This window comes from Macrotis lagotis, chromosome 1, assembly GCF_037893015.1.
Source record: "Macrotis lagotis isolate mMagLag1 chromosome 1, bilby.v1.9.chrom.fasta, whole genome shotgun sequence".
Lineage (NCBI taxonomy): Eukaryota > Metazoa > Chordata > Mammalia > Peramelemorphia > Peramelidae > Macrotis > Macrotis lagotis.
This window is the reverse complement of record NC_133658.1, coordinates 862647319-862664032: the sequence shown is the minus strand read 5'-3', so window position 1 is coordinate 862664032 and position 16714 is coordinate 862647319. Positions and strand designations below refer to the sequence as shown.

At 36.7% G+C, this 16714-nt stretch overlaps 1 protein-coding gene across 13 annotated transcripts in view; it reads left to right on the top strand.

Moving 5' to 3' along the window:
- Positions 1-16714, top strand: part of PHACTR4 (phosphatase and actin regulator 4) — a 154385-nt gene that overhangs the window by 89673 nt on the left and 47998 nt on the right. For 12 of the 13 annotated variants that reach the window (XM_074217935.1, XM_074217932.1, XM_074217934.1 and 9 more), the window contains 2 exons: positions 13881-14054; positions 15667-15747. In XM_074217935.1, coding sequence (XP_074074036.1) covers positions 13881-14054; positions 15667-15747 — 255 coding nt within the window. The remainder of the gene's footprint in view (positions 1-13880; positions 14055-15666; positions 15748-16714) is intronic. The other variant, XM_074217938.1, reaches the window with a different exon arrangement.

Below are 16714 nucleotides of genomic sequence, written 5' to 3'. Positions count from 1 at the left end.
AAAAAAGAAATTGCTATGAATATTTTAGTACATGTGTATCTTCCCCCTCCCTTTTTTTGTGTGATTTCTTTAGTACATAGACCAGATGTTAGCTTTGATTCCTTACTCCCTCACCACTCCCTTCACCTCAATTCCCCCTGCCCCCCAGTTCTGTCTCCCCCCAATACACACACACACACACACACACACACTATCCCAGTATCCAGTTCATTGCCAGAGTGTGTCAATTTTACCTTCACATTTTTCCAATATACCTCCTTCTGTCTTCTGACTGTGCCTCCCCCCCCCCCCCCCAGCAGGTCCTCTTCGATGCACACCTGGCCTATTGTAATAACTGCTGGTGGGCTGCCTTCTACAAGTCCCTTCCAGGCAGTATTCCTCCCACCCAACCATCTTGTCAGTATTCCCAAAGAATGAATATTAACCATGTCACCTTACAACTCAGTAAACTCCAGTGATTCTTTCTCACCTCTAGAATTAAATCTAAAGTCTTTGACTTTTTGAGCCCTTTAGAACCTGACCCCTTTCTCCTCAGAGTTGCCAACTTCCCTACAAAACACTCATCTCTTGACTCAGGAATTTTCATTGGCTGCCTTGCTCTCCTACCTCTTCTTCACATTCTGAATTGCTTCAACTCACAACTCACCTCTACAGAAAATATTTCTTTTTCTTTCCCCTTAATTCTAATTTCTTCCCTCTTTTGATTATTTCATTATTTTCAACATATCCTTGTAGTTTGTATAAAACTGTTTGCTTGTTGTCTCCTCCATTGAATAGGACTGTCTTTTCTTTCTTGCTCTACCCTATGCTTAGCAAAATAACCTGCCACAGAGTAGGTGCTTAGAAAGGTGCTTGACTGTGTTCTTTTTTGAAAATTCAGAAGGAAGTTCAAGAGAGAGCACAATCAAGCAAGGCAGTGTTTTTAAAGAGAAAGGCTGTTTTAAAATTTCATTTTAAGACAGAATTAATAGCCATAGAATACCATTCCCTAACAGTAAAATAAAACAGCCTGAGTGATTGTGACTCATAGTTCCAACAAAACATTTAAGTTCCTTGTTTCTTAAAAGAACAAAATTCATCCTCAGACACTTAATACCTAGCTGTGTGACCTTGAGCAAGTCACTTAACCTCATTACCTTGCAAAAACAAAAACAAAACAAAAAAAGAAAGAATAGCATCTTTTAAGATGCTGCCAGTATTTCTTCACTCACATAGAATTGTATATTTTATTATTTTGGTTCTGCTTTATTTACTTTTCTCTTGTGTTTGTTTAAATTGTTCTTTTGTTGACCTTACACTATTTGTTAGGCACATGTTTTGAGAACTTATGTTCATATCCCTTGACTACTTAGTGCAGTTGTCTAATGATTCCACCCCCTGTCCTGTCTAGACCTAAGCTTTCTCTTCCCCATATGTTGTATAACTCTTGAGGTCAGGCAATGCCTCACTTTTAGCCTAGTGCTAGATACCAGGAGTATCATACATGCTTAGTAAATGCTTGTTGATTTTTCGATTTTGTCCCAATTCATGGAATCCTGTTTTTAGAGTGAAGTGTCTGTAAAGATAATTTTATAAATAAGGCAACTGAAATTCAAAGTTAAATGACATACCCAAACTACAATCTCTTTTAATATCTGGCTTCATAGAAGACAGATTCTCATTTCTACTTTTTTGAGTGTTCTGCTATAGTGTTATGATTGGAATATATGAAGAAAATATATAAAAGGGGGGGGCGGCTAGGTGGTGCAGTGGATAAAGCACTGGCCCTGGAGTCAGGAGTACCTGAGTTCAAATTCGATCTCAGACACTTAATAATTACCTAGCCTTGGGCAAGCCACTTAACTCCATTGCCTAGCAAAAACCTATATATATATACATATATACATACACACACACACACACACACACACACACCCCTACCTCAAGGTCTTGGGGACCCCAGGTTACAGAGGACCACCACAATTTGAGAACAGCTGCAGGACACCATTTTATAATACTCTCTATGCCCTTGTAATCTGATTCAGGAAAAGATTAAAACTTATAGCTATGGGAAAAAAATTGTATTGACACTAACCTACCAGACAGAATTAGCTATTAATTGGTTGTAAGTAGACACCATCTGTGTCCTTGGGCACATTGCTTACTCCCTCTTTACTTCCTTATCCCCAAGTATAATAATATCTGCCTTCTGTACGTTTGTTAATTGATACTTGCAAAATTCTTTGAAGATGAAAAGTCCCAAGTATTATATATTATTGGTATATGCCTGCTAAAAACAAATTTACTTCCTAAAAATTTATATTGGAGCAACTAACTTGTGTTGAACTTGAGTTTCCAGGTCTTTGTTACCCAAGTTATTTAGTGACAATTAGAATAGTAGGGACAGGACACTCCTGTACACAGGTGATTTCATGCTTCACTGAGCCATCAATCTGACCCTCAAGAATTTATTTCCATTCTCTGAGCCTCAGTTTCCTCCTCTGTAACATGAGGGGTATTGGACCAAATGATCTCTGAATTCCCTGTGTCTCTAGTAGCCTGTGATTTTGTTAATGAAATAATCAAAATGTGATAAACTAGAAAATGAAACAGCAAGATTTAAAAGAGGAAGTGTATTTCATACATATATATGCGCTCTGGCTCCCAGGACAGTATTAGAGAAGAGAACTTAAACTGTAATTTGGTTTGGTTATCTTTTACTGCCTTCCTCCAAAGGCGCCAGGCCTTCCAGATCTGTGACACATCCTCCTTCTTGCCTTCAGCTACATGACTCAGAGGAAGAGGGGTTTTCTTTGCGCACATGATCTTTAAAACTGCACATCCTAGAATCCATTTTCTAGCAAACAAAAAGAGAGCAGGAGGGAAACCACTTTTTTCCTGGCTCTCAGAAAATGGGGAATAAATCTGTAAGGCCACTTAAATCACCTAATTCCTTTAAAAGATCAGCTGATCAGCAGTAGCGTTTCCAAATTTCTTTATTTCTCCTAATGAGAATAAATATCAGGAAAGCAAAAACATCTGAGGTGTTGGGAACAAATGATTTGTGAGCAAATTAGGTTACTAACAGTTTCAAAATGCCTCCTTTTACTGTTCCACCCTCTAATTACCATACACAGAGAGAACTGCAGGCACAGTTGCATCATAATAAAAACAAGAGATTGGTGATTTTCAGATATCTACTGGTACTTTTCCTGGATACTAAGTGGTTCATCCACAGGGGGTTTCTGTTCAAGTTTTCAATTAGAATTTAAGGTGAGAAACTTGAACTGCTGAGAGGTACAGTACTAATTGTCCCAACATCTATCAATATACAAGAATCAATGCTTCTGATAGTTGACAGTTACAGAATCTTGTAAGTGCCTTAAGGACTCTTATTTTTATCTTAGTCCCCCTAGAGCCTCTATCATCCTTGTATTGTATAGTTTGTTAAATCTATTACTATAAAGGCTAACAATCATATGATGCTTTAAAGTTCATAAAGCACTTTACATTTTATCATTTGGATTAAATGCTCTTGTCTCTCAGTTTTCCAAATGTTGAATGAAATGTTAAATTGAGTTTAAAAAGAAAATAAACTATGTGCATATCTATGAAATTGTAAATCTAACATGTGCACATATTTAATATCTTTATTACAGAAATATAAGCATGATTTTCAAAGCTGTTTTACTTATCTGCAAGTCCTCCTGTCCTCTCCTCTGTATGTTTTAAATACAGTGACCTTTTCTTTAATTTTTCAGGGTTTTGGGGGGAGCAGTATTTAATTCAGCACTAGATCCTCCTATCCACAGCAAAGTGACAAAAAGCAAAACTCTGGTAACATGCTTAGTTTAGCAAGCAAATTGCCACATTGGATACATGTCTCATTTTGAACTTGAGTCCCATTAAACTCTGACTTGTTAAAAGGAGATTTTTGAAGCAGAATCTTTACTTTTTTAGCCCCTTCTTTGCTTTAAGGAAGGTCTAAATTTGAGAAAACTTGTCTATTAAATTAATCTGCTTAATATTTTAGGGTTCTGGTTTTTTATGTTATCTCTGGTGAGAAATAGATTAGTTGTATGAAAATCTAATGTTTTAGTATACAAACTGCCCTGGAAAGATTTATTGAACAAGTATTCTGTGAGTTTTAAGGCCTCAGCCTCATCTAAGTTGATTTAGCTATATTTGGAATGCTCTCTTCCATAAACAGCCATAAAAGAGCAGCACAGAAGGTAAGCTTGTATTTTGCCATTTGAGCTTACAGTTATGAAGGTAACCCCAGAAGGGAGTCACATTTCAATAAGATCTAGGCTCCTAGACACCAGGGATTCTTTACTTCTTTTTAATCCTTGCTCTGCCACTTCTTTGACTAGTCTTCTAAATGCTTATTGAATAGAATTGACTTCTAGGTCTTTGCAGTGCCTCCCCATTCTTTCAGACCTAAATATTGTCTCATAAGTTTATGTGAATTGAGTGTGGTGGAAAGCTTCTTCCTTTGCACATAAGGGAGGTTGCAGTGTCAGCTCCTTGACTCTAGCAGTGTATTAGACTAGAGACTCCAATGGTGTTTGCATTCAGGTTTAAGTGACTTCTTGATAAAAGGACTGTATATATAGTCTTGGAACTGAGCAACTTCTAGATCATCTCAAATAGAGGACTTGGGGAGTGCACTTTAACCAGATGATTGATATTAAGCATTCATAATTAATTCATTTTGTGCCAACAGATTGTGTATATAGAGCTGTAGTATGCTACTAAAACATTCAGTCTCAGTGTGGCAGAATTGCTAACTTAGCTGCATGGTGACCTTGGGCAGAAAAGTCATTTGATTTCTCCAGGCCTCAGTTTCTTCAGCTTGTGATCTTTTCCAGCTCAGGTGTCTCTTCTTAAACTCTATCTCTTTGTAACTGCCTCAATTTGAGGTCAGAGAAATTTTCAACATAAATGTTGTATAGAATGGTGTTTGAAGCAGAAACTTCAAGACCATTTTATACATAATGACATGTGAAGATTTTAATTATAATAAAATTAATCTGTAATGAAACTGAATTGTCCAAAAGATATCTTATAAATGAAGGAATTAGAGTTGTTCCTCAGTCCATCCCTAATCCCCCTGACACAAATTAGTTTACAGGAAAAGACTAGCCAACTTGAGTCCTTTAATGTCCTGAAATTAGATTGGGTTCTGGGGGTGGGGTTCTCTCCTTCCTGCCTTCCCTACTTGAAATTACAGTGAACTAAGTTCAGGTGAAGGTGAGAAGTGGCATCTTCTGTGCATCATCATCCAGTTGAGTAAGAGGGTACCCTCAGAGGCTGTGCAATTAGTGTAAAACACATTAGAAATTCTTTGGAGAAAGAAAAGCCTGTTAGATTAATTGCTTCTGTCACTTGGCCAGGACAAGTCATCTCCATTCTGAACCTCAGGCTTTTCTTCTGCAAAGTGGAAAAATTGCCTGTGGTACTCACTTCATACTATTGTTGTGAGATTAAAAGTAGTAATCTACTTCATATTATTGTGAGATTAAAATGAGATAGTATGGCTTTTTCAGTTTGGTGGAAATGATATCATGGGAGTTTTCCTTTGGCAATAAGTTCAAAATACTGGAGAAATTTTCTTACTTTTTTTTTAAATGACTGATGAAGTTGCTGATTCCTTTTATGGACAGATTTCAAATTGTATCCTTGGATGAGAAGCTCTTCTTTTATCTTTTCACCCCTGCAGTGCAGAGTGGGTGGGAAGAACCTCCCAGTGCTTTATTTTAATCAGTCATAGGTATTGCTTTTAAATGACAGAAAGTTTGGTTTCCAAAGCACTCCTAGACTAGTTTCCAACAGAAACACCTTAAGAGGGTGACTCTGGAAGTCCTGTTTGTCTCTCCCACAGACCTTATCAAAGGCAATAAGCACTGGGGCTGAAGACACAAACAAGGTTGGATAGCAGCCATTAACAAAAGACTTCAGATGGGAGAATATTGATTAGAAATAGAAAGGACTAACTGCAAGGTGGAAGTGAAAGTGATGTAATTTGATCAGTCGCTAATTTAAGTGCAACTGTATCATAGAAGTGCTGGAGAAAACTCATCAAGTTGCAAAAAAAAATCTCATGGTTAATACAATGGACTACTACATTGGTTTCTTTTTTTTTAAGATTTTATTTATTTTGAGTTTTACAATTTTCCCCCTAATTTTACTCCCTCCTCCCATCCCCAACAGTCTTTACATTTGCCAGTCTTTACATTGTTTCCATGGTATACATTGATCCAAATTGAATGTGATGAGAGAGAAATCATATCCTTAAGGAAGGAACGAAGTATAAGATATAGCAAGATCAAACAATAAGAATCAGGTTTTTTCCCTAAAATTTAGGTAACAGTCCTTGGTCTTTGTTGAAACTTCACAGTTTTTCTCTGGATACAGATGGTGTCATTGCAGACATCCCCAGGTTTCTTTTTTTAATGGACCACATTAGTTTTTTTTTTAATCAGTCGGTAAATAACAGAAAGTTTTGGTTGCCTTAGTTGTTTACAACCCCTTTTTTATTGTTTTAGGATTTGATTTTTTTCTTATGATTGATTTTGTTTGGAAGTTTGCTTTGTTTTTATTTTTGCTTACACTGCCTTTCTTTTATTCTAATTCCTATATACAAAGGACTGAAGTCCAAACAAAATGTATCAACAGTTAAAAAAAATAAATATTTGAGCCATGCATGATAATGTATAGGCCAGTAAAGCCTTGCTTTCTGGGACAAATGAAGCTGTTGTCAATCCTTTTTTTTTTTTGGCAAGGCAATGGGGTTAAGTGGCTTGCCCAAGGCCACACAGCTAAGGTAATTGTTAAGTGTCTGAGGTGGGATTTGAACCCAGGTACTCCTGACTCCAGGGCCGGTGCTCTTTCCACTGCGCCACCTAGCTGCTGCCTCCACTGTGGTACATAGCAACTGGCTCTGGGTATACAGAAATAAAAAACAACAGTTCTACCTACAAAGAGCTTACTTTCTATTGAAGATAATAATATTATACGCATATTTTGCAAAGTATTTAAAGGTTAACTTCAAGTATAGGAAGGCAGCCGGGGATAGGGAAAAGGAATCACATCATACAGGAAATGGTACTTGAGCTGAACTTTGAAAAATAGGGATTCTAAGAGGCATAGCTAAGGAAGGGAAGGCATTCCAGCTTTGTATCATTAGCATATTTGATAAGCATACATTACTTTAATATATTACACTGAAGAGAGCCTAGAACAAATCCCCTGGCCTACCTGCTTTATAAGAGGCCTTCTAAGTTAGCATAAAATCATTAAGAAATACTCTCCAAGGGGCGGCTAGGTGGCGCAGTGGATAAAGCGCCAGTTCTGGAGTCAGGAGTACCTGGGTTCAAATCTGATCTCAGACACTTAATAATTACCTAGCTGTGTGGCCTTGGGAAAGCCACTTAACTCCATTTGCCTTGCAAAAACCTAAAAAAAAAAAGAAAAAGAAATACTCTCCAGGGGCAGCTAGGTGGCTCAGTAGATAGAGCACTGGCCCTGGAATCAGGAGGACTTAAGTTCAAATTCAACTTCAGAGCTGTGTGACCTTGGGCAAGTCATTTAACCCCATTGCCTTGCCAAAAAAAAGAGGAAATACTCTACAGATCATTAATTAATTAATTTTTCCCCTCTAAAAAGAATTTGATATTTTTTGTTTTTGTCACCAACATTTTCCTCTGTATCCTTTCTCTACTTCCTCATAAATAAAGAATTTAATACAAATTAATAAAGAATTTAAAAGGAGACAGGAAGAAAAATCAGTAAAACTAATCAACATATTGAAAAGATCTGATTTTATCCACAGTTCCGTGAGGACAGACTTGATTATTGTATTTTCATGTCATTCAAATATGAAGTGTTCTTTTTATTTACATTATTGTATTCATGGTATGTATGATTTTCCTTGTTCCTCTCCCATCCTTAAAACTCTCACTGGATCCTTTTGTCCTGTATATCACTTCTGTGTCTCAGCCTAAGTGTTTGAAAAAGCTGCCTATACTCTGAACCTCCAGTTTCTCTCCTTAAACTTTTACGCTCAGCTCAGTGACTTTCTCTCCAAAGATACTAAGCAGTCATTTAACTGTCTAACTAATGGCATCTTCTTTATTCTCATTCTCCTTTACCTATCTGCATCTTTTTTTATACTATTTATTCCTCTTCTTCGGGTTACTTCCTCCCCTTAAAGTTTTTTGTTACTTTTTCTCCAGATTTTCCTACCACTTGTTAGATATCTCTTAATTGTGGGTGGGCCCTAGGACTTTCCTCTTCACTTTTTCACTTATTTCATCACAGCCCAGATTTATATATCCAGCTCTAGTTGTCCTACACAGGACCAAACTTCATGCTCTGTAGGAATCTGAAATTCACCATGCATAAAATAGTACTTATCAATCTGTTTTTTCCTCTCTAGTTCCCCTCAAAAAAGGGATATAGACCTAGTAAAGGTATTTCTGGATCAAACAACTCCAGCAACAGTGCATTAGTGTACCAGTTTTTCCACATTCCCTCCAACATGGATCATTTTCTTTTTCTTTTTTTTTTTTGCAAGGCAAATGGGGTTAAGTGGCTTGCCCAAGGCCACACAGCTAGGTAATTATTAAGTGTCTGAGACCGGATTTGAACCCAGGTACTCCTGACTCCAAGGCCGGTGCTTTATCCACTCCGCCATCTAGCCGCCCCCTGGATCGTTTTCTTTTTTTCTCATTTTAGCCAATCTGATGGGCATGAGCTCATACCTCAAGAGTTATTTTAATTTACACTTTTCTGATCACTAATGATTTAGAGCATTTTTTTCATATGACTGTGGTTAGTTTTAGTTTCTCCATCTGAAAATTGCCTGCTCATATCCTTTGACTGTCAGTTGGGGAATGACTTGTATTCTTGTAAATTTGACTCAATTCTCAATATATTTTAAATAGGAATCCTTTATCTGAAACACTTAGCTGTGAAAATTGTTTCTCTTCTAATTTTGATTGCTATGATTTTATTTACACAAAAAAACTTTAATGAAGCTAAAATTATCCATTTAGCATTTTTATAATCTTCTCTATCTCTTATTTGATCATAAATTCCTCCCTTCACCATAGATCTATTAACTATTCCTTGTTCTCCTAACTGATTTCTGGTATCACCTTTTATGTCTAAATCATGTACCCATTTTAACCTTATCTATGCCTTAAATTCTGCCATACCATTTTCTAGTTTTCCCAGGAATTTTTATCGCATTGTGAATTTCTTATCCCAGAAGCTGGAGTCTTTGGGTTTATCAAACAGATTACTGTTGCCATTTACTACTGTGTCTAGTTTTAGATGTTATGACTAGACAGCTTTCTTTACCTTTTTTTCATTAATTTCCTCCATAGATATTCTTGACCTTTTGTTCTTCCAGATGTTATTTTTTCCTAGCTCTAAAATAAGTTTTTGGCAGTTGACTGGTATAGCACTGAATAAGTAAAGAATTGTCATTTTTATTATATTAGCTCCAACTTAGCCATTAATATTTTTTCAGTTGTTGAGATATGTCTTTATTTTTGTGTGAAATGTGTTTTGTAATTATGCTTATATAATTTTTATATGTGTTTATATAATGACTAACTATAGTGATTTGAAAAAATGCTCCAAATCATTAGTGATTTGTCTTGGGAGGTAGGTTCCCAAATATTTTATATTGTAGTTACTGAATTTCTCTTTCTTTATCTTGCTGCTGGGCTTTGTTGGTGATAAATACAAATGCTGATGATTGTATTTTATATCCTGCAACTTTATAAAGTTGTTCATTGTATCATAGTTTACAGTTGATTTTTTTTAGAATTCTCTTAATGTACCATCATATCATCTGCAAAGAGTGAGAGTTTTCTTTCCTCTTTGCCTATTTTAATTACTTCAGTTTCTTTTTCTTCTCTTACAGCTTGCTTAAGCTAACATTTCCATTGAATAAATAGTGATGATAATAGGCATCCTTGTTTCACCCCCAATCTTATTGGAAATGCTTCTAAACTAGGTTATCCCCATTTGCTATAAATTTTTAATGGTGTTCAAATCAGATGAGTTCCCTGATCATAGACGCATGAATGATTATCTGCATCTCTTAAAATAAATTAACAAGACATCCAGGACTACAGAAAATGAAATGAAACATTTTGGAGTAGACTCTTTTGTCATCTAATGAAAAGACCTGGATCAACTGGACTTCTTTTTTAATTTATATTTATTGGATACTCAGTCACAAAGGGAATTACTCTTTTTTTATAAAGCAACTTGAAGAAACTAAAGCAAACATTTTCTTGAAAATTAAGTTAAGGGGAGGCTAGGTGGTACAGTGGATAGAGCACTGGCCCTAGAGTCAGGAGTACCTACCTGAGTTCAAATCTGGCCTCAGACCCTTAATAATTGCCCAGCTTGTGTGACCTTGGGCAAGTCACTTAACCCCATTGCCTTACAAAAACAAAACAAAAGTTAATTAAACTTCTTTTAATCAAACTTAAGACTGCTAGTCAGGTCACATCACTTTTAAATGATGCTAGACCATTCTACCAATTTTCCAGGCAGCTGAAACCTGAATTTGCCAAACTAGGATTACATTAAATTCTGCACTATTCCTGTTTGTGTTCTAATAACATTCCAATACATTTGCTTTAGTCAATGCCTAGTATAGCAGAATAGTTAGGTGACCCAATTTTGACTCAAAACTTTAATACCTGCAGAAAAAAAAACACTAATGGCCTCTCCATGATCCCAGTTCCTTCATCTTTAAAATGGGCTTGATAAATAGAGTGACTGGCAAGGTTGTATTCAAATAAGATTAGAGGTAAAGCATCTTGTAAACAGGAAATACTATTTCAATTACCATTATCATCATAATTGTTCAGGAAACCTCACTATGAAGGGCTCTAGTAATGTGTTCTCCACTCAAGGCCTACTGACTCATTAGAAAGTTGAGATGATATGGAGTTCTCAGAGTACCATGCCAGCAGGACAAGCCCTGGCAGGTTCTGCCCAGCTTCAGAGACTTCATGTTATAGTATAGGCTTATAATATGTAACTCTTATCAGGATTTCATCACCAGGCTTCATTTTAGGTTCCTTTTCCCAACTGATAAATGTAGGCTTTTCCTCTTATTATTTTTGCTTATGTTTGCTACCCAGTGTAATGTCTAGCACATGGGTGCTTAAAAATCGTTTGTCGATTTGATTTGATGGATTGTGTGTCTGTTGTATGAGAACCTGGCTATCTTCAGTTTCAAAAATCTCTCAGCCAGATAAAAAAAAAAGGGTGGTGCCTTTTTTCTTTTGAAATAACAAGTGCCAAAGACTGTATTGTCATCAATGGGATTCATTGTTTATCTTCTGAATTAGTTGAAGGGATTGCCTACTCAGGAGATCACAATTTCTTGTTGTCTTCTGATATTTATTAAATTTCCACTAAATCAAGAACTCTAATACCTCATTGAAATGACAAATTCTCAAAATATTGATATTTTATCATTAAAGAATTAAGTCAGTTGTAATGTCTGAATGAGTTAGAAATAAAAACCATATGACTTTATTTTTACCATATGGTGCTTCTCTCCAACCCTCCCCACACACTTTTTTCCTCCCCTTTTGTGAATCATTCCTTGAATAAGTACTATTCTGTGCCTATCATATACCAAATGTTTGCTAGAAGCTGGGAGTATGAAGGGAAAAAAGCAATACATAGTATAGACAAAGTAAATATAAGCAAAATAAACACTAAGTAATTTGGGGCGGGGGACAGATCAGTTGTTTAGTAGATCATGAAAGGCCTTGTGTGGGAACTGGCATTTTAGCTACCTGTGTCTAGAAATCCAGACAAACCTTGCAGTTGGAACTAGATTCTCTAAGGTTATTGTGATGGTGGAAAACCAACCAACCATACATTATTTCAAAGACCAGGGGGCATGTTTCCCAGAGTGACAACCAAAGTGGTGCTTCTCATCTGTGAATTTCATTTTATGAAAAAAAATCTTGTTGGTGGCATAAAAGGGGAGACAGTTGCCTTAATTCTTTAGTATAAGCCTTATTCTCTTAAACAAAAAATCACATTGTTACATATAGAAAAGAACTTATTTTTAATCGGACTTGGCATGCACAATACATACTTTTTTCTTAAGGTAATTAAATTTAAATGTCAGAACAGTGTTTTTGTTTGTTTTGTGTTTTAAACATGATTCTCTGCACCCTGCTCTCTCTTCCCTACTCCACCAAGATTCCTCCAGTGCTGGGACAGGAGGTGGGGTGCATGGTCTCATTGTGTTGCTTCCTGCCTGCCTTCCTGAACCTTTGTTGCTCTTGGCCCAGCTGAAGCTGCCTTTCCCCTCCTCCCATGTAAATCGACTAGCAAAACCCAACATGCCCAGTTCTTCCCATGGACTAGTGCCCTCTGCTATTCCCCCCACCCCATGTTTCTCAGTCTTGCCTCATAGAAAGTTTGCTAAAGCAGTCCCTCCCATTTTACCATTTACTAGCTTGGAAATCCCAGGCACATTAAGTCACATAATTGATCTGAGTCTCAGTGATAAGCAAGGATAACTCACTACCTACCTCAGAGGGTCTTTGTGAAGAATTAGAGCACCTTGTTAGTTCAGAATGTCAACTGATATTTCACCCTTTACAGATCAGGACACCAAAGCCCAGTCAGACATGCTTTGCCAGAAATCACACAGGAAATTAGTATCAGAACCAGTACTTTATTTAATAAACTCAGGTCTCTGACTCTTTGTTAATCTTTCCAATTTTTATTAATCCATTTTCATTAAAATACAATCAAATACATCTTCTCTTTCCTTCTCTTTTCTTTCTCCCTTCTCTGTTCCTCTTTTTTTGTAGAGGAAAGTGAAATAATAAAACTAGGCTTCAGTTTCTTATCTTTTCAGTAGGCATTCCTATTCTGTCTTAAAATTCTGGGAGTTTGAAGTTATTAACTTTTGTATGAATATTTTTTGAGAGAAGGTTGATATTAGTTTAGTAGCTAATATGATGTTATGGTCTTTTAATGAGGGAGAATAGGGGAAGGAAATTTTGGGTTCCTTGGAACCCCTCAAATCATACCAAATGTCAGTTACCTCCTTCCTAAAGAGAGGGGATAAGATCTTTAGGGTTGTGCATTTTTATCCTTTGTTATTACCATAACACTAGTGTGAGTATAAAGAGCCAGTCTCAGAACATCTGTCTTCATATTCCTGCTCTGTCACTTAATAGCCAATCACCTCTCTCTGAGATTCATTTTTTTTTTTTCGTTTTTAAAGTGTGAGAGATAATCTTCATCCTACACACATCATAAGAGCACCGGCCCTGGAGTCAGGAGTACCTGAGTTCAAGTCCAGCCTCAGACACTTAATAATTACCTAGCCGTGTGGCCTTGGGCAAGCCACTTAACCCCATTGTCTTGAAAAAAAAACTAAAAAAAATTATTGTCAGATAAGAGTATCAGATTATGACAAACTCTTTGTCAGTAACAAAGTGTGTTATAAATGTTAACATTTCTTATTCCCGTATCAAGAGATACTATGTAACCTCCAGGAAGAACCAGGAAACATTGTCTTGGTTGTCTGAAGACTGTTCATATTCATCAAACTTCAGTGGATTTTTGACCCATAGGCCATTGGCTCCTGGCACAGAATTCTTAAGGGAACTCAAGGAAAACCTAAGGATCTTTCCATTCTTTGTGATGGAGAGTGAGCTAGGGTTGTGGATGTTTAGGCTGCAGATATACCCTAAGGCTTCATTGGTATGCAGTTATGCTTATGCCTCTGTCCTTTATAGATGTCACAAGGGAAAAAATAGAGGAGATAAATCTTCAAGATTTGGATACATAGAAAAATCAATTTTTCCTTTTTTATCTTTCTTTTATAGAGGAAGCAGATCATCAACCAGTTGGTCCAGGGATGGTCATGGATGGCCTAGAATCTGGGGAAATCACTCCACCCACTAAGAGGAAAAGTAAGTTTGCAGGCTTTGGCAAAATCTTCAAACCCTGGAAATGGCGGAAAAAAAAAAGCAGTGACAAGTTCAAAGAAACATCAGAAGGTAAGTTAGAAGACTTCATGGCCAAAATTTAAAGTATTCTTTATTTTGGAAGTGCTCCGGTTCTTCCTTTTATTCCCATCTGTGTGTAACTGCCTAATAAGGGTGGGAAATATAATCTCACTGTAATTAAATAGGCAAGTAGTTATTGGCATTCACTCAGCCATGAGTACTGGTAGCCCCACATTCCAGAGATTGGCATTTGGATGGAATTGAAATTTAAATGGATTGAGTTACTGATTTATCAAGAAGCAGTAAGCCTTAAATTTCCCGCCTAAAATATTAGAAGAAATATTATATGATAAAATTTAAGTTTTAAAAAAAATTTCACAAGGCTATAATCTTTATTTTGAAAGTATAATGCCCACATCCTAGGATTGTTTAGCAAATCAAAAAATAATAATAAGTAGGCATTCTTTTAAACTCGGTATTTGCTAAGCATGTAGGAATATAAACAAGACAAAATAATGTCCCTGCCTTCAAGAAATTCTAATGAGGGGACATCTAGGTGAAGCAGTGGATTGATCACAGGCCCTGGAGTCAGTAGTACCAGAGTTCAAATTGGACCTCAGACACTTAATAATTACCTAGCTGTGTGGCCTTGGGCAAGTCACTTAACTCCATTTGCCTTGCAAAAACCTAAAAAAAAAATTCTAATGAGGGAATAAGCAGGAAAACAGTAACAGTTACCTACAAAGTGAATGGAAGGTAAGTCTCAATAGGAATGTGTAAGGGGGAAGATAACTAAGAAAGTCAAATGCTTTGTGTTTACTCATAAAATGCTATCTACTGGTGAGGTGACAGTACAGTATTGATCACTTTCTCAATATATTATTTTGTTGTTTTCGGGTTTGTTGTATTCTTCCTGACCTTATTTGTGGTTTTTCTTGTCAAGGACCCTGGAGTAGTTTACTGTCTCCTACATTTTTTAGATGAGTAAACTGAGGGAATCAGGGTTAAGTGACTTGCCCAAAGTTACCCAACTAGAAATATCTGAGTCTGAATTTGAATTCAGGTTTTCCTGACTCCAGGCCCCTCCCCTCCATCCATGGTGCCACCTAATTGTCCTTTAGTATAAGGGATTGTAAAAATAAATTTTTCTCTATTCTTTTCTTTAATTTTTATTTTTAATTTTTTAGATTTTTTTTTTGCAAGGTAGTGGGGTTAAGTGGCTTGCCCAAGGCCACACAACTAGGTAATTATTAAGTGTCTGAGTATGGATTTGAACTCAGGCACTACTGACTCCAGAGCCAGTGCTCTATCCACTGCGCCACCTAGCTGCCCCTCTTCTCTGTTCTTTTTATAAATTTATAGTCTTCTAGAGCTTTAGGGAGCCATGGGAACAATGGGACTATCAGAATATCAGAACTAGAACACAGACTGTTCAAACTGGAAAAGACCTTGAGATTCTGTAGGCAACTCTCCTTCCTCTCTTTTATCACAAGGAAGGGCATTAATGATGACCCTGAGTTTAAGTAGCTTTAAGCCTTCTGGGTGACCTTCTGACTATTGCTGTATAGGAGAACTTGATTATGAAAGGTTGAGTTTTTGCCCAGGGAACAAAGCTGAATTATAACTAAATGGTTCTGAATTCTATTTTCCAATTTAATATCAGTTCTAGAGCGAAAAATATCCATGCGAAAGCCAAGAGAGGAGCTTGTTAGAAGAGGACTTCTGTTGGAGGACCCTGTACATGGTGAGGGTGCAGATCCGTGGCATGTGGACATTTGGTGTGGGCTGGCATTGGCAGTTGGACATTGTTAGTGAAAGGAAGAGTCCAGCTGACTGCTACCTACTCCCAAATCACAACAGACACTCCTACCTTCTCTGATGATAATCTGTTCCTGGCACATGGCCCATCTGGTCAAGAATTCCCTGAGGAAAGCATTCCCGGGTGCCTTGTACATCTTCCTGCCCCTGGCCAGCTCCAGTATCATGTGTCATTTCCTGTCCTTTGCCCGTGTATCTGCTCCCATCTTTGCTATTCTTCCTTTTCTGCTTGTTTATCAGAGATTCAACCATTACTATATGACTGACATAATCATAGAACTTTCTGTTGTTCTACTTCTTTGTGGAACTTAGCTTTCTAAGATGATTTTATCTGAAATAAAGGAAATAACTGCATTTATTTTGAATTTTTTAAAGCAGAAACACAATAAGTGAAATCCTTCTTAAACCAGATTTTTAAAACATTGTAATAGAGCTCAGAAATTGTTAGAAACTAGTGATGGAAAATACCCACAGAAGTGTATTTTCTCATTGTTATTGAAGGATAATTCCCAATTTAAAAATTCCTGTTTTTTTCTCTGATTAAAATGAGTAACCCACAGAATTTTAGAGGCATCAAGGACGTTCTAGATCTTATTGCCTAGCCTCTTTTATTTTTACATATGTGGAAACTGAGGCCCAGAGAGAAAAAATGATTTGTCTGAAGTTGAATACTCTTCAAATCTTCGAGTTCTTTTGATTATATCCTAAAGAGTATTGTTCATTTTATTCAGATTTTACCTGCTTCTTAATTTTACCAGAGTCATTTTACTCTATCATCATTCCTTCCCTTTATTGAAACCCTCTTAGTACCACTTAACAGAGAAAGGTCTCACTGGGTTTTACTTTCCATTTGCTGAACCTGAGATAGTCATTGCAGTTAATCAGAGTTCAGC